The sequence below is a fragment of the Diachasmimorpha longicaudata genome, chromosome 6 (genome assembly GCF_034640455.1).
Source record: "Diachasmimorpha longicaudata isolate KC_UGA_2023 chromosome 6, iyDiaLong2, whole genome shotgun sequence".
Classification (NCBI taxonomy): Eukaryota; Metazoa; Arthropoda; class Insecta; order Hymenoptera; family Braconidae; genus Diachasmimorpha; species Diachasmimorpha longicaudata.
This window is the reverse complement of record NC_087230.1, coordinates 3914706-3939313: the sequence shown is the minus strand read 5'-3', so window position 1 is coordinate 3939313 and position 24608 is coordinate 3914706. Positions and strand designations below refer to the sequence as shown.

At 38.8% G+C, this 24608-nt stretch overlaps 3 protein-coding genes and 1 long non-coding RNA gene across 8 annotated transcripts; 2 read left to right on the top strand and 2 right to left on the bottom strand.

Annotated features, from left to right (window-relative positions):
• The first annotated feature begins 420 nt into the window (after nucleotides 1-420).
• LOC135164030 (short-chain specific acyl-CoA dehydrogenase, mitochondrial) lies at nucleotides 421-5077 on the top strand. 2 transcript variants are annotated; one of them, XM_064124001.1, is made up of 3 exons: nucleotides 421-706; nucleotides 809-908; nucleotides 1507-5077. In XM_064124001.1, the coding sequence occupies exons 2-3, from the start codon at nucleotides 832-834 to the stop codon at nucleotides 2603-2605; spliced, it is 1176 nt and encodes a 391-aa protein (XP_063980071.1). In that variant the 5' UTR covers nucleotides 421-706; nucleotides 809-831; the 3' UTR covers nucleotides 2606-5077. The 2 variants fall into 2 exon arrangements, with proteins under 2 accessions (XP_063980071.1, XP_063980070.1); XM_064124000.1 differs by having other exon boundaries at nucleotides 422-723.
• Nucleotides 3072-11111, bottom strand: Vib (vibrator). The gene is made up of 6 exons (XM_064124030.1): nucleotides 10712-11111; nucleotides 10047-10077; nucleotides 9098-9361; nucleotides 8195-8272; nucleotides 7493-7873; nucleotides 3072-6809 (listed from the first exon to the last, which is right to left on the bottom strand). Exons 1-6 carry the CDS (start codon nucleotides 10726-10728, stop codon nucleotides 6765-6767), a joined length of 816 nt encoding a protein of 271 aa, XP_063980100.1. The 5' UTR covers nucleotides 10729-11111; the 3' UTR covers nucleotides 3072-6764.
• A 934-nt stretch (nucleotides 11112-12045) lies between these two features.
• On the top strand, nucleotides 12046-24597 carry LOC135164023 (E3 ubiquitin-protein ligase SH3RF3-like). Of its 4 annotated transcripts, XR_010299207.1 has the most exons (7): nucleotides 12046-15063; nucleotides 15578-15753; nucleotides 15970-16121; nucleotides 16577-16741; nucleotides 16935-17048; nucleotides 17597-17882; nucleotides 24458-24597. XR_010299207.1 is itself a non-coding variant. In XM_064123987.1 (6 exons), exons 1-6 carry the CDS (start codon nucleotides 13239-13241, stop codon nucleotides 17778-17780), a joined length of 2616 nt encoding a protein of 871 aa, XP_063980057.1. In that variant the 5' UTR covers nucleotides 12047-13238; the 3' UTR covers nucleotides 17781-19390. The 4 variants fall into 4 exon arrangements, 3 of the variants coding, with proteins under 3 accessions (XP_063980057.1, XP_063980058.1, XP_063980059.1); XM_064123987.1 differs by lacking the exon at nucleotides 24458-24597 and having other exon boundaries at nucleotides 12047-15063; nucleotides 17597-19390; XM_064123988.1 differs by lacking the exon at nucleotides 24458-24597 and having other exon boundaries at nucleotides 12048-15063; nucleotides 15578-15747; nucleotides 17597-19390.
• Nucleotides 21704-24462, bottom strand: LOC135164046 (uncharacterized). Its single transcript, XR_010299209.1, has 2 exons — nucleotides 23815-24462; nucleotides 21704-23749 (listed from the first exon to the last, which is right to left on the bottom strand). It is a non-coding gene; the product is annotated as an uncharacterized LOC135164046 (long non-coding RNA).
• Nucleotides 24598-24608: the final 11 nt, after the last annotated feature.

Genomic DNA, 24608 nt, shown 5'->3' with positions numbered 1-24608 from the left:
TTTTAGGGAAAATGGCGGCGCTCCTGCTGGACAAAAAAAAACACGAAAATTCGTGGAACAATTTGGGGATGCGGACCCCTATCAGTAATGTCATTCTGCATAATTTTTACGGTTAATATGTCCAGAGTAAATTAATTACCCCAACTTTAGGCGGACATTTTGATTTGGCGGGAAAATTCAAATTTCGCAAAAGTCGATTTGCCCCTTAAAAAATGCGGAATCGGTACTGAGGCCAAAAGTCAAAATAGTAATTTAGTTTACATCGCCTGAAAGAGAACTTTTACATAAAGTAATTGGCTCCCAGGGCTGCAAACCTAAATTTAAAAAACTATATTTCTATCGCCGCCATTTTTCCTAGATCGTATCAACAACCAACAACGGACTTTGACCATCACATATTACACAATTAATCCCTCCTCCCCTGTCATTGCGGAACTGACGATAGTTCACAGTTTAAATGGCTTGTCATCTGATGGAGGACATTCATAGGGAGAGTCGCGGGAATTCGCGGAATGACTGTCTGAGGGAGTTGTGCAGACCGAATTTAAGGTGTGGAAGTGCCCGCGGTAACAAAGTCGAAAAAAAAAGATAACTCCGGGCCAGCTGTTACTGGTGTTACTGGTGTTACTGGTGTTACGGTGAAGAATAATTCCAACAGTCTTCTGGCAGAAAAGCCTTTGAATTGAATCAACAAAGTCAAGATGAGGTGCTTGAAACTCTTTGGTAATTTCTGCTGAATAATTTCGTGATCTCCATGAAGAGTTTGGGGTATTCTAGGAGTGGATAATAAATCGATTGATGTTTTTAGATCTCCTCAAAGTTGCGAGCAGAATGCAGCGGGGTGGCAGGTCCATCGCGTCATTGGCTTCTCTGCCCGAGACACACCAGATGCTTCATAAAACCGTGAGGTGAACATATTGATTCTCTTTTGATCGAGAATTTAATAGATTAATGCAGGAATTGATTCTGTAATGACGTTAGCAAAGAATAGGAGAGACAAATCGATGCAGATGCTATTCGAAAATCGATTTTCTTGGGCTTTAGTGAGGAATTTTAATTAAAAACCGGAATTTTGAGATGTTTTTGTTGGAATATTTGGGTACAGTTCTTTCATTGTCCTACAAAAATCACTCGACACCTCTTTTACTTTCTGGGAAACAGCTCTACTAAGGAACTAATTTACGATCGGTTGTACTCCGCTTTCGAGACGGTTTAATCCTAAAGATCTGCTGAAATTTCAACAACTGACAGTGTTCCTTCGAATCATAAAACTGTTTTTCTTTTCCCTGAGAGCGTTTTCCCTTTGATATGGTTTTCAGTCTCTGGACAACGGTCCTCTAGCTAAGACGTGCCTTCCTCGTGCTAATAAAGAAATCCTATAAAGTATTTTCACTGTGTCTCTCAAATAATTTGTTCATTTACACCCATATTCCAATAGTTCTTAATTTATTGATGAAAATGGGGGAAACAATTCGCCCTGCCTCACCCCTCAATTCCCAATTCCAGAGACTTCGCTGAGGGTGAGCTGAAGCCAGTAGCCGCAAAGCTGGACAAAGAGCACAAATACCCCGAATCACAAATTAAAAAAATGGGGGAGCTGGGGCTTATGGCGATAGCGGTCCCCGAGTCCCTCGGGGGAACGGGCCTAGACTACCTGGCCTACGCAATAGCCCTGGAGGAGATCTCCCGAGGTTGTGCATCCACCGGAGTGATAATGAGTGTCAACAATTCCCTGTACCTGGGTCCAATCCAGGCATTTGGTTCATCAGATCAGAAAGAAAAGTACATTCGTCCATTTACCGATGGTTCGAGGGTTGGCTGTTTTGCCCTGAGCGAGCCCGGCAACGGTTCAGACGCCGGGGCGGCCTCAACCACTGCAAAACACGAGGGTGACACCTTCAAAATCAATGGAACAAAGTCCTGGATCACAAACGCCCACGAGGCGGAGGCTATTGTGCTCTTTGCAACGACTGACAAATCACAAAAGCACAAGGGAATCAGCGCTTTCCTCGTGGACTCAGAGACTCAGGGGGTCGAGGTAGGCAAGAAGGAGGACAAATTGGGGATCAGAGGCTCCAGTACGTGCTCCCTGATGTTTGAGGATGCAGTCATACCCTCGGGGAACGTCCTGGGAAAGCCTGGGATGGGCTTCAAGATAGCCATGGCGACGCTGGACGGAGGGAGAATTGGCATTGCCAGTCAGGCATTGGGTATTGCCCAGGCGTCGCTTGAGTGCGCTGTCGAATATGCGGGGAAACGCATCGCCTTCGGCAATCCAATCATAAAACTCCAAGTAATTCAGCATAAGATCGCTGATATGGCTCTGAAAATTGAATCAGCAAGATTGTTGACCTGGCGCGCAGCTCACCTCAAGGACAGTGGAAAACCTTACACCAAGGAGGCGGCTATGGCCAAGCTCGCTGCCTCGGAAGCTGCCACCGCCTGTTCACATCAGGCCATTCAGATTCTGGGGGGCATGGGGTATGTCTCGGATATGCCGGCTGAACGACACTACAGGGATGCCAGAATTACAGAGATTTATGAGGGGACTTCGGAAATTCAGAGACTCGTCATCGCTAGCAGCATCGTCAAGGAGTTCAGCTGATGGAGTGGGAATCGGGCATGACATTGCACTACACTGCCTTTAGATAATACCATCCCGAGCGGGGTAGGCTAATTAATGGCGTCAGGTGTCATATGCGTTGGTGGATGAAGGGATGGCCAACGTAATATTGACGACTTACTCATTTCATTTGTTTATTTGTGGGGGAAATTCAGCTGAAAAATGAAAAAAAGGCCACATTCGCCGGAAAAAATCCTCAATGTGATGTCCCAGTTGGGGATAAAATGAACGAATCCATGACAGCTCAACAGACATATACGTCAAGTGATAAAAACTCGACCTCATCAGTTCCAATCTATTTCAGTCGCATCTCCACTGAATCCGGAATATCCATGACTTTCTCGAGTGCAACGTAAACCCCAATCGAACTGAGTGATAAAAATTCAACAGGATATCTGACTCAACCTGAATGTGTTGGCCCATTATTTTTAAAACAAATCAATAAACCTTTGTACGCTGTATATTCTTCGATTTTATTATTCTCACGACCACCTCACGTCTGACATTATAGCCTATATAATTATCTCACTTCTCTCATTACTCCTCAGCTTAAATACGTATACATACATATATATATAAATATATACATACATATTCATACGCGAGACTCTAGTTTAATCCAGGTTGAAATTTATTTCTCCACTGAAGATTTAATTTATCGTCGGCCCTTTGACAGCGTTATTTTCATCGCATCATTCTCAAAATTTCGTTATTCAATCAATCGCTGAATTTTCTTGTTTACTTTCTCAGAAACAAATTATCTAAATTATCTATTCAGAAAAATCTTGTAATTTTAGGACATTGGTAATAGGAGCAAACCGGCCACAGTGAAATTCAATTCTAGAGAAAACGATCGCCAGTCATTTAACAATATTAAAAGCCATCTTCCAGAGGGTTCACGTGATCAAGTTGATATTTCTAATTACACCCAGTTATTTTTCAATTCTAATGAAAACTCATTTCCGATATGTGGATACTGCATCTCGGAATCTGGGCTTCATCGTAATCAAAAAACTATTTTGTCTTTAATGAGAAAAAGTTAATGTGGTCAGGTGACTCTGGAGGACTTGATCAATATTTTTGCCCAGTTTTGTCCTACATTCACTGACCCGAGAGAATTAAATCATTCCTGAACTCCCTGCTCGTCCCTCCAGCTCCCTAATTGTTTCCCTCATCGTAAAGAAAGGTTAGTTAAAATTATTTAATCAATTAACGTCTGTAGTGAAGTGGGAAAACGACCTGAGTCATTTTCAAATTTGTATTCTGATGAATATCTCAAAAATTGGAACAGATGTCGGGATGTCCACCATTACCTTTTTTGTAGAGAAAAATGTGACCCACAAAAAAGTCTTTATGAACATTGTTTGATATTTCGTTGGTTTTGAGATACTTATCGAAAAGCTCGGCTGGAAATGAATAAACCTAATCTCTTTTACCACTTCATTGCAGAAAACCGTACAGCACTGACTTAATTAAACTGATTCTACCACCTGGGAAGGTACCTGTTACACGTTTCGTTATGTTTCCTTTAACTTCCATTTATGTTATTTGTTTCTTTGTGCAAACGACAATTAAACCGGATCTAATGATCGTGTACATATGTGCACTTAAACTATTGTTTCATTATTTAATGGTCTCCATCACTTGATCTAAAACTAATGTGGTTTGACATTAGACCGGTTCGACTCTAGGATCTGAACTAACTCTCTATTGCTCGAGTCACCAGGACCCTGGGGTGACTAATTAGTTATGAATTAATTTATATCGTATGTTTTTTTGAGATCTCTTCGTGCTCTTGGTAGGAGTTAGGCGAGAAAAAATGTAATGGAAAAATGTTGTATTCTTTGGAAGAATTCCTGTTGATGATCACAAATTGGAGCACAAGTTTTCTACTTTTGTTTCTGTTGAATCGTTATTGATCTTTTAGGGATAAAAATTAAGACATAAATTGGAAAGTCAGAGGCTATAGGATTCCTCCCTCGAACAAAATCCAATAATAGGAGAAAATAATGAAGAAAATCTCATAATTTTGAAAACAATGGCAACAGAATTTCGATAGAATTCTTGTGAACAATTTGCCAATTTTTCCTTTAAACTTTTTCACACGATAACCCGTTTTGAATGGTATCAAGTACTCTCCCGTTCGGAATGCAAGCGAAGCTAATCCAAGCGTCATTTCCATCCCACTTTGAATTTCATTGTATGCCACAACAAATTATGTACAACGACCCGCCGCAACTCTTGCCATAATTTTTAACAGCTAGAGCTTGTCAATGTTTTTACGTTTTTTTTTTTTTTCATTTTTTCATCTCATACTACATAATACGTGCGTTCGCTAGTAAGTCACGCATACGCAAAATTCTCATTTACATTTATAGAATAATACATTTGTTTTTTTATAATCGTTTTCTTGTATTTTTATTCACTTTTTATTTTTAATGGTAGACTGAGAAACAACCAGGAATACGGTAAAGTAGCCTCGGCCCTCGATGATTTAATTATTGTAACGCCGAAGAGCTTGTTGATTATTTATGGTTTGAGTCAGGAGTGGAGTTGTTTTCCTAGCTTTCTTCAACAAAATTTACAGATTTTTGTAACAATTTTTTCCTGGTCTGGAAAATATATTTTAATATATTTTATTTTGCTCTATTAAACGTCTCAAGAATTTGAATCTTCATGAGTGCGTATAGAAATGAATACTGGAATTAATAATTCAATTGGGAATAGACGATGTGAGTGAAACCCATTCATTTGTGGAAAGAAAAAAATACTTTTTATATTTTTTCGAAAATGCACAAGATTAATAAAAAAAATCTTCAACTAAGGAATCCCATAAGAACTGGAGTTCTGTTGCAAATCTATTCAAAATCGTGAATGGATTTTAATCGAAACCTTAAAATCTAAATATTTAATTTTTCTATTAATTTTCTTCACCCCTCCACCCCTGTCACTCGTCCAAGTTCCCCAAAAAGTGATTCGCAACTCGCGAATTGAAAACATTCACAAAAAAGAGGACTAAAATATCAATGAACTTTAATTTTTCCCCCATCCAAATCGACACTAAATCGAACATCGTCAAAGTGTTAATTGTTTTATTGTTATTGACACAGCGCGAGACTGACTAATTAATGTTTCATGTAATAATGTCCCATTAAATGCGTTAATTACTTTCAGTATTCCCATCATGTCGTAAAAACGAACAGAAAATTCGTAAAATTACGAAAATAATTCGTGACAGTGTACCCCAACTGCAGCCCATTATAGAATTTCATCCCATCGTATACCGATTGATTTTCCATCGGCTCAAATCACGTGACGACTGGTGAGGCTGTTTAAAATGTGCTGGCCCAAAATAATGCCTTTTAATTCATGAAAATTCATTAGAGTATTTTAAAAAATAAATACTCAATCAGTTGCATACATTGTTGCATCATTGATTCAATTGACAAACTCATCATTCGCTATTTATCTCTCGAGATAATCAAACGAAATGGCAATGAACAGTGGATCTAAACAAATATTTTTCTCTACCACAATTAATTCGCCTGACTCGATTTATTTTCTCACTAGTCACGACAAGCACTCCCTCATAACAGGCCTGATTATGCCAATAAATGAACGTTAATATTTAATTAATTACCTGAAAGACTATGAATTAATCGTTACAGTCAATTATCTATGATTTTTTTAAAATTCTCTCAGTGTGGAATTCATTTTATCTCGCATCACCTTTTTATTTTGTCAAATCACTCAAATATGATTCATTGCCAATGAATATTGACACCCAAATACTCTCAATCTCCCACATAACACTGTAATACAGGGTGAATTCAATTGATTTCTAGGATACATTAATCTAAAACGCTTTTTCAAGTTGTTATTAATCCCATTGAATTTTAGTAAATTGTAAAATAAATTATAAATTCGTAAGTCATTGAAATAGACACTGATTCTAGGACAGAAAATATTCTGCTGACACTGTCTTGCTTCCGGCAATTGTGGGGAGTTATTTAATATTTATTGAGATTTTTTTTTTTATTATTCTTCAATTAATTATGCTCTTCGTAGTCCTCGGGTGGGTGTAGGGGGTAATTATTTATAACGCAATTTTTAATATTATCTAGATGCCTCGACAGCAGCCTCACTCGTCTGCTCGCATACCTCGCACTTCTCCCTCGTGTCTTTGCTGGAAAAATATCGTGTATTTTAGTATTATTGATGTTTAATAATGGCTGCTAGGACAATGTGTCAATGATAAAGTGATAAAACTGAGGAGAAACCGTTCTTTTTTTTTTTAGAAGGTCTTCTGTTGAAATTTTTAGATCGAGTTTTGATTTACCAATTTTTTTGTTCATATTTTTCGTGAAAATTCCGTTGAATTTAAAAGTAAACAGATCATTATAATTTTTCAATCTTTTCCTTTTAAATTCCTCTATTTCAAAATAAAAAAATTATTTTTAAAAATATTTAACGGTTCCCATAAAACCAAACGACAATTTAGGCGGCATTTAGTCCACATCTGAGAATATAAAATCCCGTCAAAAATTCATTAAAATTCTCCGACTTTCCTCATTAACATTCACTATATCAGTTACGATAAGAGAGTAAACAAACATTCAAGTGAGGTACAGCCGACGTCTGATTAAAAAATCAATAAAAAACGTCAATTGTCTTGCAGAGAATGAGCCACCATTGGAGATACGAAGCTTCACCTTTTACGATATGGCTTCCGATATAAAAGTAAACAATTGTCCAAAAATGGAATAATTAAGTCTGAGATTAGAAAAACCGATAAAAATTCCCTCGAAAAAAGACGAAACGATGTCAAGGCCTCTCTTTATCACCCAGTAAGCATGATAAATGTCTCACCCTATCGAGCTCTTCCTTGGTATTGTCCTCGAGTGCTCTGATGTCTTCCATTGTCAGGCCATGCCAGCGGTCAGTCCAACAGAATACCTGTCGATGAAAATTGGTGAACAAGCGTCTCTCAGCCTTCTGGATGAAGCTCTCCACACGTGTCTGGAGGCCAAACCACTTGAATTCACATGTTACTAGTTTGTAACATGTCATAACAGGTGTAACATTGTTTTTCCAGTCTTTTCCGACCAGCGGACCACGACCAGTTTTTTGGGACTTGAACTTCGTTGGATCCTCGTCCTCTTTGTAATCGGCGCTTGCTATTGAATCATTGGCTATGTCTATGTGTATCACCTCTCGCGTTTTAAGTTTATCAGCAGACAGTTCGTGTACCTGAGTTGAACGAACAAAAATTAATTAAATAATTTAAGCTGATTTAAGATGAAAAAAACAGAGCTGCAGTGAAGTGGCGAAAAGAGGTCAAGTTAGCCCAGATCTTAGCTTCATTTTGTGGGAATATCTCGGAATGTTAGGGAGATAGAGAAATATTGGTCCTGACCTTTTTTGAAGGGCAAGTCAACATTTACAAAAAAAAAGTTAACGACTATTTCGATATCTTCCTTGAATTCGGAGATATTCCGTGAAGACTCAGGGAAGTCGACTTAGCTTCTCTCACAACGTCATTACAGCATCAGATTTGGTTTTTCTTCTTACGTTGTGCTGGTTTCCCGTGTCAGCAATGTGGAAGGACTCAATCATGATGAAGAAGTTGTCCTTCATGTAGCCAGGATTCTGAGGACGGGAATTAAGACCGTTAGAGCGGAATTGAAGGGAATTGCTGGGGAGTGGCGAAGTGACATCAACTGCCCATTTATCTCGTTAGGGGAATGCTAGTCCTGGGTCTACAGGCACTTTTGGAATTGTGTTTTCATCTTGACTGACCATTTTTCATTTATAAAACTACTTCAGTGGCTCTACAGTGCGATTGCTCAGTGAGCTGGACATTTTGTTTGGTCATTTGTTCCGCGTCATTGTGACTTCAGGGGGAAATCTTTTAATGACTTCTCGTACTGATAAAAAAGTTCAATAAAAAACTCCCTCAATATTTCTGTTTTCATTTTTATCTCGTGTTCATATCATTTTTAAAGACAAATACGATGAAAAGGATTTGTAGCTCACGAAATTTGCAGAAAAACGAACATAATGAGGTAGTAAAAAATGCAGCAAACTCTGTTCATTCATTTTATCGACTGAATAATCAACTGGAATGATTGCTCATCGAGTTAACTGCACGATAATTAGTCAATTAGAAACTTTTTTCGTTCATTTATGCTTCAATGAAGTAACTCCAGAGGGAATGTACAGCTGATCTTTTGTAGTTGATAAAATTCCCAATAAAAATGTCTTTAATATTTTTCTAGTAATGAGATGATAAAAAAATTCATTTTCCACACATTACGACGAGAAGATCCCTTTACAGTCCCAATAATGTCCAAAAAAAATTCTCCCCAGTTTTTCCCCCTGAATCCACACGTCGCAAACATCCGACAGCTCCTGAACAATCGACTTATTCAATTCTGTTGTCACTTCTCCACACAAACAGCCCTTTCAACTCACAGTTATGACTGTCTTGCAGTATGGATAGGCGTTCCATGCCTCCTCATGTATCTCCAACGAGTTCTTTGGTAATAATAGTCGAATAAAAGCTGGTACTTTGCTAGCAAGATGATATATCTTGTATGTATACTGTCCGGACGAATATTTACCACCTAGCAATGGAGTATCCGTGAATGGTTCATTTTTCAATACTTCGATGCCTTCACCACCACCAGTGTTATTTTTACTCGCTTCCGCTACCGAGTACAGTTGAGCCACTTGGTACTGAATTACAGAAGGAATTAAAAATCATTAACTGACCCATTTATTTGCCTGGGACATTCCCCAATTCGGTATTACACGTATTGACAAGACTGACTACATCTTAGAGAGGATGGGACCGATTTTCTCAACTCAAAAAAATAAACTATAGAAGTTTGTTATTTGTAACATACATTCTTACTTGTTTTGCTTGTATTATGAACAAAAAACTTCGATTAAACATTTTAATTGAAACAAGAAACCCCCTCTGCCCTAAAAAAATTGAATACAATCGATTGGAATTCCCATAAATCTCTGAGAATCTCCATCAGGACCATTCACAAAATCTATGAAATCTTCAAAGGAAATTCCCAAATATTCACTTCCCTTCCATAAAATCAATGTCTGAAATTTAGCACATGCATAATAATAACCCCATGATGAAATAACAAAAACTCTGACGAAAACACCCCTCAATTACCCTGAATGACAGAAAAACCGATAACCCAAAATTACTCAGCATCAGCTTGACACTCAATCATACCCTCCACCCGCACATTTCTCAATCCCTCGAATCATCGTAAATTACTGAGGTAAATAAATGCACTGTCACGTACGTGCTCTAATAAGCCCTTGTCCCCTGTGATTTAATATCACCTTAATAACAAAAAAAATAACCCAAGAAAATGAGTAGAGAGCTCTGACGTACCTCCTCGACGGTGAGTGGCAGAGTGACGCGGCTGTAACATAAAAAAACATGACAAGATTATTAAAACTCATCAAAGAAACGAGGAAGCCAGAAACCGGAAGTCTCAGCTGACCCTCGTCCCAAGAGGTTCATCCCCTCTCCAGACCCCATCCCCATAGATAATTTTCTTAAGATTAACTCTCATTGAATCCCAAAAAAAAGGAAAATCCAGGAGAACGCGTGTCACGTTGGCAGATGCCATGTTGCAGCAGCCGATTGTCAAGTAAACCCAAAAATCGATACCGCACGGAGACAATTAAATTCGACCGGATGTCGGGACGTTTAGTCCGCCCACATGCCACCTCAAAGAGCCCCAGAGGCAAAATAAAACGTCATCGATCCGTCAAAACAGCCCGTAGTCAAATCGAAGGGGTAAAAAAACTGCCCAATTAATCGGAGGTCAAACGTCGAGAAGTCCAACCCCCCGAGGCACCTCCATCATTGCCACCCTCTCCCCCCTCAGGGCCGCCACGAGCCACAAACCCCACAAAATCGAAAAATCGAATCACAAATTCCGAGGCATGCAGCAATCACGCGTCTCCCTCGTTCCCTGAAACTACACGATAAGATAACCCAACCGTAAGATACGAAGAAAAAAAAACAGTAAACGTGGATGATTCACTCACTATTCCTTGATGAGCATCTTCAGTTGCTGGAGCACATGGACTGATGCAAGAGACAATTTATTCACAGCCTATTTTGTCAGTACACCGTTTCACTCACTTGGTGTTCAATACTTTTGATTATGCCTCCCTTTTATTTGATCCTAGAGGTAACGTAGAAATGATCATACCACTGAAACACCACCAACCCTCGACCTTCGATGATTTCACACTGCCACTGCCTCGAGTCGCTGTCTTTTATCTACCTACAGGCGCACCAGTGGCCGTTGGAACTCACCACTTGGTGACTTCGGGTTCGGTATTACGAATAGGTATATCAGTATCTTTGGACGCACCACACTATTTTATTTCCCACTCCTGAATTTTATTCCTTTTTTGCCGCACTGACAATCCACCCGGGGGAGCAGTCGAACTGATGGAGACACCGGATTTGCTCGATGCGTTTGGGGGGCGAGTGTGGTTGGACGAGGTACCACCTCTCCGTGATGAGGATATGGGAAGCGGCTCCCCTCCACCTGAGGTTGGATGACTCCCTGGAAGAGGGCATCCAAGATTTGTCGCCATCTTGTGGAGTGCGGGGGAGATTGTTGTGGCTAGTTTCACTGGAATTACGTCATTGGGGATTTGAACAGATTTGTTGGAAATGTTTGGATACCCAATACATGAAGAAAGCTCCTGAATTCAATAGAGAATTCTATTGAATCCTTTTACTGATTTACTCAAATTATTTGATAGAAAAAAATCTCTTTTTCGTCAAAGTTGTTTTTTTAATTTTATCGTCGGTTTTTCTTCTTTTTGTTTCAGAGAAAAAATAAAGTTCTGCAAAAGGATCTGCAAAAAGTTAGAAAATGAGAAATTGGGGATTTTTCTGGTATGTTAAAGATTTCAAAATGACAATGGAATTTCGAGGTTTAAATTTCTGAAGATGAAAATGAGGAAATTTTTTTTTCAATACCTGAGAAGGGGAGTCGGCCATTACGATAATATTTTTAAGGCCCCCTGGCGCCTGGAGAGCTTCCGAAAAAATTTTTCTTATCTCTGGTAGACTCTGAGATGCCTCTCAAGGGCGAAAGTTTTCTCTTTCATCTCAACTGAAACCGGTGACTAATTGTAAACCTTGAATCGCCCCCAGAGCCAATATTTTCCCTTGATAACGTGAATTCGTGATGAGCATGACGATGTGGCGTGTGCAAACACTTCTGCTTCCCTTCAAGAAAACTTAATAATAATTATTTATCCAGCGCCATATAACTTTTTCCGAAATGTTCAACGCTTTTTAATGAAATTCATTTCCCGAAACTCTTCAACAGTTCGAAGGCCCCCGCCATCTTAATACGCGACCATCGCTAATTGTGAACGCTATCCCACCCCATGGACCAATGGGAAGCTCGGTGGTAGCCTCCCAACACCCCATGAGGACTCATATGCAGGCTTGAAACTCAGCAACCGGAGGAGTGGGAGATTGTTGAAAAAAACGATCACACGGGGCCGGAAATGGCGGAGCGTGATTGATTCTCCGAGAATCATGTACGCAAACGGTCGCTCGTCATTAGAGATTGAATAATGACGTCAGTTTTTACACTTGAGCACGTGGGAATAGGACGCCAACTTCATTCGGTATCGTTGATTTTCCGCGAAATGTGACTCCTCCAGGTGATCGAGATTTTCACAGATAAATTGTCAGTGAGTGCAGTGCATTCCCAGCGGTGACACACACACGAGCAAACAAGGCGTTTTCTCTCATCCGCTGTTCACTTTCAATGGTGAAGCTGTTAAAGGGGGAATTAACGTTCAATTGTCCCCGAAATCATCCCCTGGGGTGAGGAAAAATGAGCGAGGAGGGATCAAGAACTAGTGCAAGTGTCACTCCCAACTCGTGGACAACAGAATTTCTTATTGTTACGAGTTTAACGACCGCCCTCATGTAGCGAAAGTGAATCCAGTCCTAGTGCATTCACTATTGTCGTTCGAGGAACTCGTGTGGGATAAAACGACATGTGCAAGTGTTTCAATTAATACGTCTTCATTAAAATGAGTGAGAGCACGTTGTTGTTCCTCACCTCAACGACAAATCTCAATTTGTATCGAATTCCAAATGCCCATAATGAGAGATGAACTTTTTTATTCGGCAATGAGAGATCGATGTCATCAACAACGTGATTAATTTTTCCAGTGACCTATTGATTCAAGGACATTAGTGCAAGTGTTTCAATTAATAGATCTTCACTAACTCCCTGCGAAAAGGTTGATGTGGGTGTCAACGACAAATTCTGAAGGATTAATTTACAGTGAACGAGAAATTTTGTGAGTTGTGGAGGCAGTTGACTAGAGAATAACAGGTGTTCATCACAAGCGAACAAACTCACAGCAAAAGTCCAATATGAGAGATGAATTTGGCTCTCATGAAATTAATATTCTAATCGTTCCACTCTCATTAAAAAAGTCTAACAGTGCAGTGTCTCCTCCCCGCCATGAAAAAAGTCAGATAAACCAGTAAACATATCGCAAAAAATCCAAGCCTCCAAAAACCATGGACGAGTGCATGTTGAACGACCTTCTGGAGTGTTCAGTATGTCTGGAACGACTGGACACATCCAGCAAGGTCCTCCCCTGCCAGCACACCTTCTGCAAGAAGTGTCTGGAGGAGATAGTGAGCACACACCGTGAGTTGAGATGTCCAGAGTGTCGAGTCCTCGTAGACGTGAAGGTGGACGACCTTCCTCCCAACGTCCTCCTGATGAGGATTCTGGAGGGTATGAGAAACGCCACACCCAAGAGTGTCAAGCCCCAAACCCGGGCCCTCAGTACCCCTCAGCGTCTATTCGGTGGTCACCAGGTAACCCCATCACCCGCCCCAACAAATCCATCGCCAATAGTCCTGGCAGTTGATCCAGCACGCCACGCAAATGCCTCAGCCAAGCAGGTACACCTGCACAATCAGCCTTACGGCCGTGCCATCTACGATTACATCTCCAAGGTTCCGGGTGATTTGAGCTTGAAAAAGGGTGATATCGTTGTACTACGAAAGAAAATCGACAACAACTGGTACTACGGTGGGTGTGGAGCCAATCATGGTGTATTTCCCCTGTCTTACGTACAGGTTATGACACCCCTGCCACCCCACGTGCCCCAGTGCAAGGCCCTCTACGATTTCCGGATGACAAACGACGAGGAGGACGGTTGCCTGACCTTCAACAAGGGCGAAGTAATAAGTGTAATAAGACGAGTAGATGAGAACTGGGCTGAGGGAAAACTTCTCGACAGAATAGGAATATTTCCCCTGGCATTTGTCGAGCTCAATAGCGTGGCACGAGCCCTCATGAAGCTCTCGACGAACGTCCAACCAGGACCATCACGTGTTGCTCCACCCACTCCAACCAACGAGGAGACAACACCACTCATACCCACTGATCATACCAGAAATCTTCAGACACAGACTCAGAATAACGCCAGTGCTCCAGTCACTGGAGCCCTGGCTGTTTCGGACTCCAGTTCGACGGTGTCATCTGGCAGTTCCACCACAACCACTCCCAACACTCCCAACAGCTCGAGCACATCCAGCAGCTCCAGCACAGCCCCCAGCAGTCCCATAAGTCCTGCAACTTCACCACCAGCTGTTGGCAGTCGTCACACTGCCAAGAGGCACAGCTTCACCGCTGTCAACACCGGCCATCATCAGCATCCCCATCATCGACACTCAGCTGAAATACTCAGCCCACCTGACGCCAATGGAAGTAATTCGGGGGGCAGTGATGCTTTCTCCACGGTTACAGCATCTTCTGGTCCTGAACATAATATTAGACATCGGCGCAGTGGCAGCAGTGATCTTGTCCTTGCTCAGCCTTCCTCCAGCCTTACAGTCTCCAGCAGCAATCTGCCAGCTGCCTATATCGCTCTCTATCCGTACAAACCACAGAAGGGGGATGAACTTGAGCTTAGAAAGGGGGGCATCTACATGGTGACTGAGAGGTGCCAGGATGGCTGGTTCAAGGGCACCTCCAACAGGACTCAGAAGTGTGGGGTTTTTCCGGGGAATTATGTGGCACCTGCCAAGTGCCAGAGGGGAATTTGCAGGGTCACTCCCACGAGTACTCATCAGACTACTACTTTGACCAATGTCCAGGGGGTGGGGGATAATAGGGGCACTGTCAGTTATACCAAGGGTAAGGGGACGCAGCAGGGGTACAGTCCTAGGTCATTGCCACCACCGGAATTGCCGCCCAGAGCAGTTAGCCCAGCACCAGCGGTCTCCGCTTCTTGGCATGGACAGGCGCAGGGACAGAGCCCACCGAGACACGGGGAACAGGGGAATCCACTGGGGAGGAGCCACAGTGCTGTTATGAGTTCTAGTATTGGTGAGATGCGGGTTTTATTTGAATTTGAAGGGGTGATTGGGGGAGAAATAGGACAAGGGATTCGAGAAAATGGAATTGAGGGCGTTTTTAATGGATTTTATGACGTAAAATTTAATTTTTTTAATGTGAAAAAAATGTAATGTCTAGTGTTTGGGGAGAAGTTGATTAATTTTTTATCGTAATGGCGTTTACATGATGATAATAACGCTTGGGGAGGCGTTTTGGGTTCAGGAGTCACAAGACAAGATAGAGAACTCAATGCAATGTCATTGAGGGTATCGACGATTCATTTTTTTTTTCTCGTTAAAATTCGTTTCAACGGTCTTGAAAATTGTGCATCGATTTTATCGTGTTACTTTAAACGTTGTCAATTGGATTATCTATTTTGCAACTTTAATCAACTCTTTTTAAACTTGGGAGAACAAAAAAATTGTCAGCGATCGAGTCTGTAAACGAAACCTCAAATTGAATCAAACGAGATAAAATCAAATAAAATAGAAATCAATGGTTCCAGCTTCTCCAGGGAAAACGATGCTGTCACCCCCGTCGACAGCTACTTCCCCGGCAGCAACGACATCCTCCGATATCAATCGAAGTCCCTCGAATACACTGAGGATCACTGGGGGCATCACACCACCACCGAATACCTCTGTCGCAGCTGCATCGACAAAGACCAATGAAAAAGTAAAGGTCATTGCTCATTACTGATTAATTTTCTCCATTCTCAATTAATACCAGCTCCAGAGATGGTCATCAGTATTATTATTATTTATTTATTATTATTGAAAAATGTTTTTTTCTCTCATTGAAAACTGTTATTTTCTGCTGGTTTTTTCCTCAAAAATCTGATTTTGTGTACAATTGTTTGTTTATTAAAAGTATTTAAAGAAATAATTGTTTATACAGACTAAGGAGAAGAAGGAGAAGGGCGTATCCCTCATGAGGAGGCTGACGAATATCAAGAAATCAAAGTCTCCACCACCAGCTACATACTCCATGGACAATCCAGTCTTCGATGATGGAAATTTTATCACCTCTTTGGACACTGTTCACGTCCGGTGAGATTCATTAATATTCACAGGATGTTGCATTGTGCTTCATTACACGTTTTTTTATTGATTAATGCGCGTTTAATTCGCATCGCATTTGTGTTAGTGTTTTTTGTTTTGCGAGAGAGGTCCGGGGAAAATGGATTGATTTGCGTGAATTGAAATAAAAATTAAAATAATTAGCATAATAATTTTGATTTTTCTTCTATAACGACTAGAAGTTATCGGAATTTTTATTTTTGCTCGATTAATTCTCAAAAATTGAATCTTTATTCAGCGACAAATTCATTAACAAAACAATCCGTTTACCCCACGCCTCGAATTTTTGTTCTGCATAATTTATCGTCATGCACAACTAACGTAGCTGGCAATAATCCAAAACACACGCGACGGAATGTAGAATAATACCAGCAAATAGGTAATAAAAATTAATTAAAATGATAACACAAACGAATTGGGATCAGTTCGGGATCCTGCCCAAGTCAATTGCTCCAGGTGGCACCCAATCAGGATGGAGTCTCCCCGAATCACTTGCGAGTGTATCCAGGAACGGTTCAGGGGAGTGCCACAGCATCACAAAGAGTTAAGCACAAGGAACGGCCGTCATTGCCGATTTCCTTTGTTCAGAGGTTAGTTTGTCAGAGGTTAGACTGCTGCTTTTTGACATTTTTTTTTTGTTAATCCAGTTTCACTCGCGGATTGGTATGTGAGCTTCTGCTCTGATTGCACTGCATGCTGTTGTTGCCCTTTGTATTGACTCACCAGCCACCGGATTGTGAGGGAGGAAGGGATCAGGAACTAATTAGTGTTGTTTGTTTGCAGATCAGGGGAGGCTGGTTGTGCTGTTGCTGTCTCGGGGAATCATCATCGAAAGAGCAATTCACTGGATGCTGGCATGGGAAAGCAGAGTAAACAGCAGACAACTACTCGTGATAGGTGAGAATGCTCGATGGAATGTTGTTGTTAAATCTGTGTATGTTATTTTTACAACAAATATGGCTTTGTTGTTATTCGTAACCTTCAAAAGATTTATCTCATTAATGTCCAATCGAATGGCTGAGAAGAATTACTCTTTGTTCGCATTGGAAGACAACATTGATTCATCAATTGATTTATTACGTCACCTCAAGCCCAAAAATAATAACCATCATCATTATTATTATTATAAAAACCAATAAATTGCAAAAGAATATATTTATTTTGACACTACAGCCAATATTTCCTGTCTTTTACATCTACAATATCTTATTTGTTTTTTTGTATACAAATATCTGAACATAACCTCACTCTTTTGTCATTTCAAATCTTATTACTTAATATTAACAACTCTAACAGTTGTATTTCTTTTCTCTTCATCATCCCTGCCAGTAATGACAGCTCTCATTTCGTAGTACCTCTTTGTCAAGCATAACAACCGTCATTACTCGTAGAAAGAATAATTTCCAATGAATTCTCAATGACTGAAATCATTTGTTTTTCCACAGAGAACGAGTGATTCGTTTTCGTTGCATCGTCCCGTACCCACCAAACAGTGAATTCGAGCTGGAATTGCGTGTCGGTGATGTAATATATGTTCACAAAAAACGTGACGACGGCTGGTACAAAGGAACCCAACAGCGTACAGGACGCACCGGTCTCTTTCCAGCGAGTTTTGTCGAGCCTTTCTGAGATACGACAAATGCCCGTCTCGTTCTAGAGACTTGCATATGAAGGAAAATTCGTGGATGAGATGTTAAACATTTATGTGACATTCGATGTAAGGAAATTTGAGTGAGTAGTCTGTCGACTGAGTCAAGTGCCGAAAGTATAGTAGGGGATATTAATAACTGCCATGGCTGATGAATGAACAAATTATAGTAAAGTAGGCATACACTCGTTTGCCGAATTTTTGTGCAATTTTAATTACTGCCACTGGTGATCATTAGGGGAATTATCGTGGATCTGAGGATTGATTGATCTTCTTTTTAAACTTAGACTCGATAAATATCAACTATAATATTGTCGAGTCAAGTTTTATGTGAGGTCACGTGTCTTTTTAACTGGGCGATATTTTGATGAGGACATATCAATTATTTGTGTCCCTAGATTATTTTTTAATTGTCCAATATTTTTTTATATTCATTTGTTTACGAATAATTTGGTCTCTGGAGATCTCCATAAGTTATTGCGACTTCGTTTGACCAATTTGTTAATATTCCATCGATTAGATCAATTAAGTTTTCTTTATTTTGAATTTTCTGTGGATTTTAGTGACACAAGGACGTGACTTCATCAGTTGAATTGTTACAGTCGACGTATTATCAATTGAAATATCGCCTAGTCAAGAAGATATGAATTAGTTTTATATTTAATCAATAATAATTAGGAAAAATTGTGTCTTTGTCTTGTGGTTATCATTGGAAATTAATAAGACTAACTTGATTGAGACTTATGAAAATGCCATTTTTGTACAGTTGTATTCAGGCAGTTGTATTGCATGAACATTGCCGAATTTTTAGTATTTTCTATTGATTTTTCTACGAATTTTGGTTATTACCATTTTTAGAGACGACTGATTATGACAGGGAAAATTTGAAACAAGTTCTTTATTTCAAAATTTTATTAATGAAAAGAACTCTTTTACTGAATTATTTAGCCAAAAACATTCATTCGTCTCATGGAAATGTCATTTAATTATTTCCAGGGATTTTAAAAATATTTTTAAACATTTTTATCGCTGTCCATAAGTTATCACGCAGTTTTTAGCTGTTTTAAGACTCTTTTTACATTTTTATTTTGTCAGTCTCTTCGTTGTGGATTTTTAAATCGGTTTTTAGGGCCCTTGTGGCAAAGTTCAATGGACGATACAGTATTCGATCCCTTTATTGTTTACTTACAGAGCAACAGATTAAGGTATTTATGGCGCGGTTAGAAAGAATTTTAATAGGGCAGGAAATTTATAAATTTTTGTAAATACATTCGTTGAAGGTTTTCAGCCTAATGTGGGAAATTTACGGTAGTCTAGCAGAATAGTAACTATGAAAATAATTTCTAAAGTTTCCACATATGCACAAGCTTGAATGACGGGGCGGTAATTTTAGGATTTTTCCTACACTGCAAACGATCGATAATACCGAGTACTTGTTTTTATCTTTTCTGATTACACCGTAAATACTTTAATACTGCAAACGTCCTTGTAATGAACACTCAATTTGCCAATGCACATATTAACGATAAAGCATATCCAATAGCTGAAATACTCTTGAGTGAATCAAGTGAATAATTTGAACGATTATTTTTCCCATCCAAATCTTAGCCAATAGGATTGCACCATTCGACGTTATTTTGTATAGTCAACACGGTATTTCAGCGGATATTCTTGAAAATTACACTGGAAATTTTGCATGTTGATATATATAAAAAAAAACAAATGTTGAAGTAACCCTCAATTGTATCTGACAGATTAAATGGTAATTCGTTGAAAATTATGTCTCATGGTGCAATTCTATCGGCCAAGATTTGGATGCAAAAAATAATCCCCCGAATACCACTCGAACTTCGAAATTATCTGATATTTCCCTCAAGGTTCCCTGCAAACAAATAAGCTCGTCAAGTTTTCCAGAAAAATCACTCGCGCTTCGCGCTCGTGATTTTTAAACTGGAAAACTTGACACGTTCATTTGTTTGCAACGAACCTATCGGGAAATATCCGATAATTTCGGAGCTCTTGTGGTATTATATGCGATAATTTTAATAAAAACGTGACAACGTACTTAGACTGTAAAATCACTCAACTAATTTTATTTATTTGTTTTATATGAGGTATATTGTGTAGCCAAATCAATAACAAATGAAATATATAATATACATAGATTGTATTAATGAATAATTGCAGTGATTACTAGGTTTTTGGTAATGATTCAATAGTTCTCTCGCGAGTCACAGCTCTGTCGTATGCAGTCGTCAATTTTCTAGATACTGTTGCTGGTGATTGGTCTGAATATTACATCAAAATACTGCGGTTAATATTATTGCAACATTGATTGTTAGAATTGTTATTATTGGGTGATAACTGTGTGGATTTTTCGTCAAATGTAGCTTTACTTGGAGATTTATTTTATTTATTTTTTTATCGTTTCTTATTTAGAATTTTTCAAGTCATTCCAGTCCACTGTAACTTTCACACCTTTTAATTAATTAATTAAATTAATTTTAGGTTTAGCAAACATTTTATTGCCTGATTTGGTAATGAATCTTTGTTTATTTTTGAGACTCAATTCACATGATTTTTATGATTTTTTTTCTTTTGGAGAATATTCAAATGTGCAATTGTATTTTTCGCAGTATTTTTTACTGGTTTTTAATAGCTACCTTAAAGTACCACCACAGCAAACAAAGCAATCGACCATGCTCAACAGGTCATACATTTTTGGGGTATATTTGTTCAAGTATTTGTAAATGTGTATCGAACATCCCAACGTCGTTGACCACATCGATTTGGGTGGAAAGAAACTCAATTGACTGTTGTACTGATCCTCAACAGAAGTGTCCTAATGACGTTCTTTGGAGGTTAAGGATTGAAGGATGGAGACGTGGAGAGAGGTGGAGGGTGGAGAAGTGAGGTTAGAGTGCCCAATCTCCATCTCCACGACCATGTTGTTGAGGTCTGCTGTGGAGGTACCTTAAGATCTGTCAATATTTAGACCTACAATCACTCTTGCTCTTCGAAAAAGAATAAAGTTAGGTTACAACAAATTCCAGAACAATTTTAACGATTCATTCATTCGTTGTTTTCAATCTGAATTGAATATCGAGGAATGGAATATGTAAATGTGTCATAATCGAGACTCCGCGAGTGTTCAAGGCTTCTGTCGGATAGGGTAATATCTGTACTGCGTTTAGATAGGAAATGTATTAATGGATTAATCACGCATTATTTGAGAATTCGTAACTGGTAAAAAATGGTTAATTAGTGTCTGTGAGTGAGATGGGAATGATGAGTGGATTGCAATATTTGTGTTGAGGCACGTTTACGGGATTCAATTCAACAATAATAATCGAAGAGTTAAGGTTGAGGGGACTTGGGGGAGGTAATAGACCACTTGAGTGGGACAAATTGAGTTATCAAGTGGAAGTAATAAAGGGATGAAAATTTAGGGGTAAATGGAGAGGAAGAAATTGGAGTTCACAGGAACTTTTCATCATAAATTTTCCAAATTCATTGTAATTCAATTTTCTGAAAAAAAAACATGAGACAAAATCCTGGCGAGTGATCATATTCTCTTTTTTTAATGAGATGAACACCATTTTCAATTTTGAATGAGTTAAATTCAATTTTTAATCGTTTTTTTGACACTAAAAATATCACCAACTTCTTCCCCTATATTAGCAGTTTTTGCTTCACCCCCGAGGCCTCTTAACAATAACATTTTAATATTCAACACGAATTTATTAACGCACAAGCACAATGTCAGACAATTTTTGCTGGCTTTTTTTCGACAACTAATACTTCACTACTCTAAGATTAACCAAAAATTGATCAATAAAATCGTTGTCCCAAATTATTGGTAGGCAAATTCTTCGATTATTTTTGGATGTTACCACAAAATGGCCGTCATACACCCCCTTCCCCCTCCCCCAGAATGAAGATAATATTTATACACCCATTTTGTATGACTGTAGATGAATAAGTCACATTTTACGATAAATAGTTGATAAAGGAGATCAATATTGTATCATATAAGCACAAACAGGATTGGATGAGTTTTACGAGCCTCATCCACCACCAATGATGGGCTCCCCAACAATTTTTCATTTATTGATTCACTAATAATGACGTCCAAAATTATTTATGTAGTGAAGTAGTGAGTTTTTGGAGGTAGACGAAAAAACAACAACTGTAATGCAATTTTAATGGTTCAAATTGTCTGCGTTTTAATCAGGGGCAAAGGAATTCAGAAATGTTTCTTGGGGGGGATGCAGAGATGGGGGAAATTAATTCGGTAAAATATGAAATTTGAGAGAAATTCTTAGAATTTTTTCTCTGAGTTGTGAGTCAGCAATTGAGTGAGAAATTTTAATTTATGAAATGTTGAAGTATTTAATCAATACTTCATGCAAATAGAAATCATGTCCTTCAAAATTGTTTATATTATTTTAATTAATTGTAAAAAATTTGATAATTTACCGGTCAACTGGACTAGATGATTCTTTGATAATTCTTTCATAAAAACATGCTGAACTAGATTTCTCTCGAAATTCACTGCTGATTTTAATAAGCAGCTAAAATATTTTCATGTACTCATGAGGCACCCACCGACGTAATTGTTGAAATGATGAAACAACCAACGCCGATAAACTAATTGTACTTCCAAACAAATAAAACTTAACCAGGAAACAATGTCCTGTGTGACAGGGAATGAAAGAAGGAGAAGCTGAATCTCTCAATGTTGTGCCCATGCGTTATTTATATACGTAGCATTCTCTAATATATTTCATTAATCGAAGGAACAAAAATGTAATAAAGGTGGAGAGAATAAGAGTGAAGTTCGTTGTATTATAATTTATTTATCACGAGATCGAATGCACCTTTTGCGGACCTTCGGTTTGTATTTCTCCCCCAAATGTGAACATAATGGTGATTACACTGACCAATTCAGATGTAGATTAGCCAACAGGTGATTGTTTCTCGCAAAGTGAACTGATTCCATCATTAGTACTGAGTTTGTAGACGTTTGTACTGAAGGATAAAGTGGTTCGTTAGTTTCTCATTAATTTTTAAATAAATAATTAAACATCCAACGTGAGTTCGCAGGCAGATGAGTAAACAATCTTATTGTTCAATAGTTTCGGTGAATATCGACAGAGAATCGTTTGTAGTTTTCACTGATTTATTTGTTTACTTATTGTTTAATGAAAAACCTGTCAGTAGCGACCTCTGTTCGCTACAGATGGAACACGAGAGAATCTCTTCGTATAATTTCTTCCGTAGATAATACGTTCTTAAGTTTTGGATAATTGATGAGGAAGTGCGACGAGCAGAAAATTAATAAGATTTTCTCCATAAATTCTGGGCAACTCATTTTATGGAGACATTTGTCATAAAATTTCGCTCAACATTTGCTATTTTAATTGTTAATTTTTTTTTATTTTCTTGGCGGAGCAATGACTGATCTTTTAAGTTACCTTTTGAAGGTCATATTGTCCTTTGTTGCTGTTCTCCTCACGGTTTTATCACCTTACTGAATTCCTGAAAATATAGTACTCGAGCACTTCGCAGCTAAACCCCAGCCAATCCTTCATTTTTCACTTATCATCAGAAATATCACGCGACACATCGTTGACAGGAATAACAACACCGGTCACGACATCCGAGCCATCGACACGCTACCTCAGCTATTATCAAATTGTCCTCGAGTGACAATTCGCCGACGATTCTGCTAGATCGTGTCCCACTTTCCCGTTCCGTACGACACTTCAAAAAAATTAATTGACCGTTCATGATTCTCCAATATTACTCATTAACAAGGTACTTCCATTCAAAGTATTTCCCTCGATAAAAAGTTCCTCGTGTCATGACTAATCGAATGTGTTGTCTGAATAATCATTGACAATGTTTGTTCTTGTCAATACAAAGTATCTGATGAAGCTGCAACAGTCTAGCGGAACATCGCATTATGATAATTTAATGAACTCCATAATTATCCATTTAATATCAGCTGACCTTTCTTGAACTGATTAGTATCGTGGAGATGAGAACAGGCAATGATGAAGATTTCTCTGATCCACCAAATTTTTGTGCAAATGATGTAAATAGTCTCATCTTTTTCTAACTAACATTCTGACCAAATCAATGACAAAGGAACAAACATCTGAAAAAAATTACCATCATTGCAGGCGAAAGGGAATTTTTTCAAAGATCAATAATTCCGAATCTACCGAAAGAAATCGAATGATTTTTTTTTTATTTCAAAACTTAACAATCCATCTTTAATCTGAAAAAAAATCGTCGATTTTCACTCTGCCGATTCCAAATTATTGACGGTTAATGACGCTCCATTCGGCCCGACTCTGTCGTATGACATTAACAGTCATCATAAAACAACCCTTGAATCTTATCAAAATATATCTTAAACACAATCTCGAGCCATAAAAGACAAGTGTTTTGTAATAGTATTAATGAGTTGTACGATCATGAATATGAAAAAAATCGTTTTGACGAGTATATTAACCCCATTCGCTTCAGCCATAATGAGAGATATGAAAATTAGCCATTGAACCGCATAGCTAGATCATGATTGAGCAATTGGCCGAGGAGGTATACCCATTTCACTAATTGTTATTTTATTGATTTTTTAATCTCGCAGGATGATAAATTCTCCGAGACCTTCCATCTTCCACAAATAACAAATTGCTTCCGTTGAGCCCTCACATTCCTTTGTCTCTTCACACACCACCGGAGGCAGTGAACAAAAAACGAATAATTTTGCTGGGACTGTACAATGTACGACGGGCATT

Excerpts from the sequence above, each read along its gene's own strand:
- LOC135164030 (XM_064124000.1), top strand. The coding sequence starts at position 702 with ATGAGGTGCTTGAAACTCTTTG. Across the intron at positions 724-808 it reads GAGGTGCTTGAAACTCTTTG|ATCTCCTCAAAGTTGCGAGC; the intron begins GTAATTTCTGCT and ends TGATGTTTTTAG. Across the intron at positions 909-1,506 it reads ATGCTTCATAAAACCGTGAG|AGACTTCGCTGAGGGTGAGC; the intron begins GTGAACATATTG and ends TCCCAATTCCAG.
- Vib (XM_064124030.1), bottom strand. Across the intron at positions 8,273-9,097 it reads ACTGCAAGACAGTCATAACT|AATCCTGGCTACATGAAGGA; the intron begins GTGAGTTGAAAG and ends TCCCGTCCTCAG. Across the intron at positions 7,874-8,194 it reads ACACGGGAAACCAGCACAAC|GTACACGAACTGTCTGCTGA; the intron begins GTAAGAAGAAAA and ends CGTTCAACTCAG.
- LOC135164023 (XM_064123987.1), top strand. The coding sequence starts at position 13,239 with ATGGACGAGTGCATGTTGAACGACCTTCTGGAGTGTTCAGTATGTCTG. Across the intron at positions 15,064-15,577 it reads TGTTATGAGTTCTAGTATTG|CTTCTCCAGGGAAAACGATG; the intron begins GTGAGATGCGGG and ends CAATGGTTCCAG. Across the intron at positions 15,754-15,969 it reads AGACCAATGAAAAAGTAAAG|ACTAAGGAGAAGAAGGAGAA; the intron begins GTCATTGCTCAT and ends TTGTTTATACAG.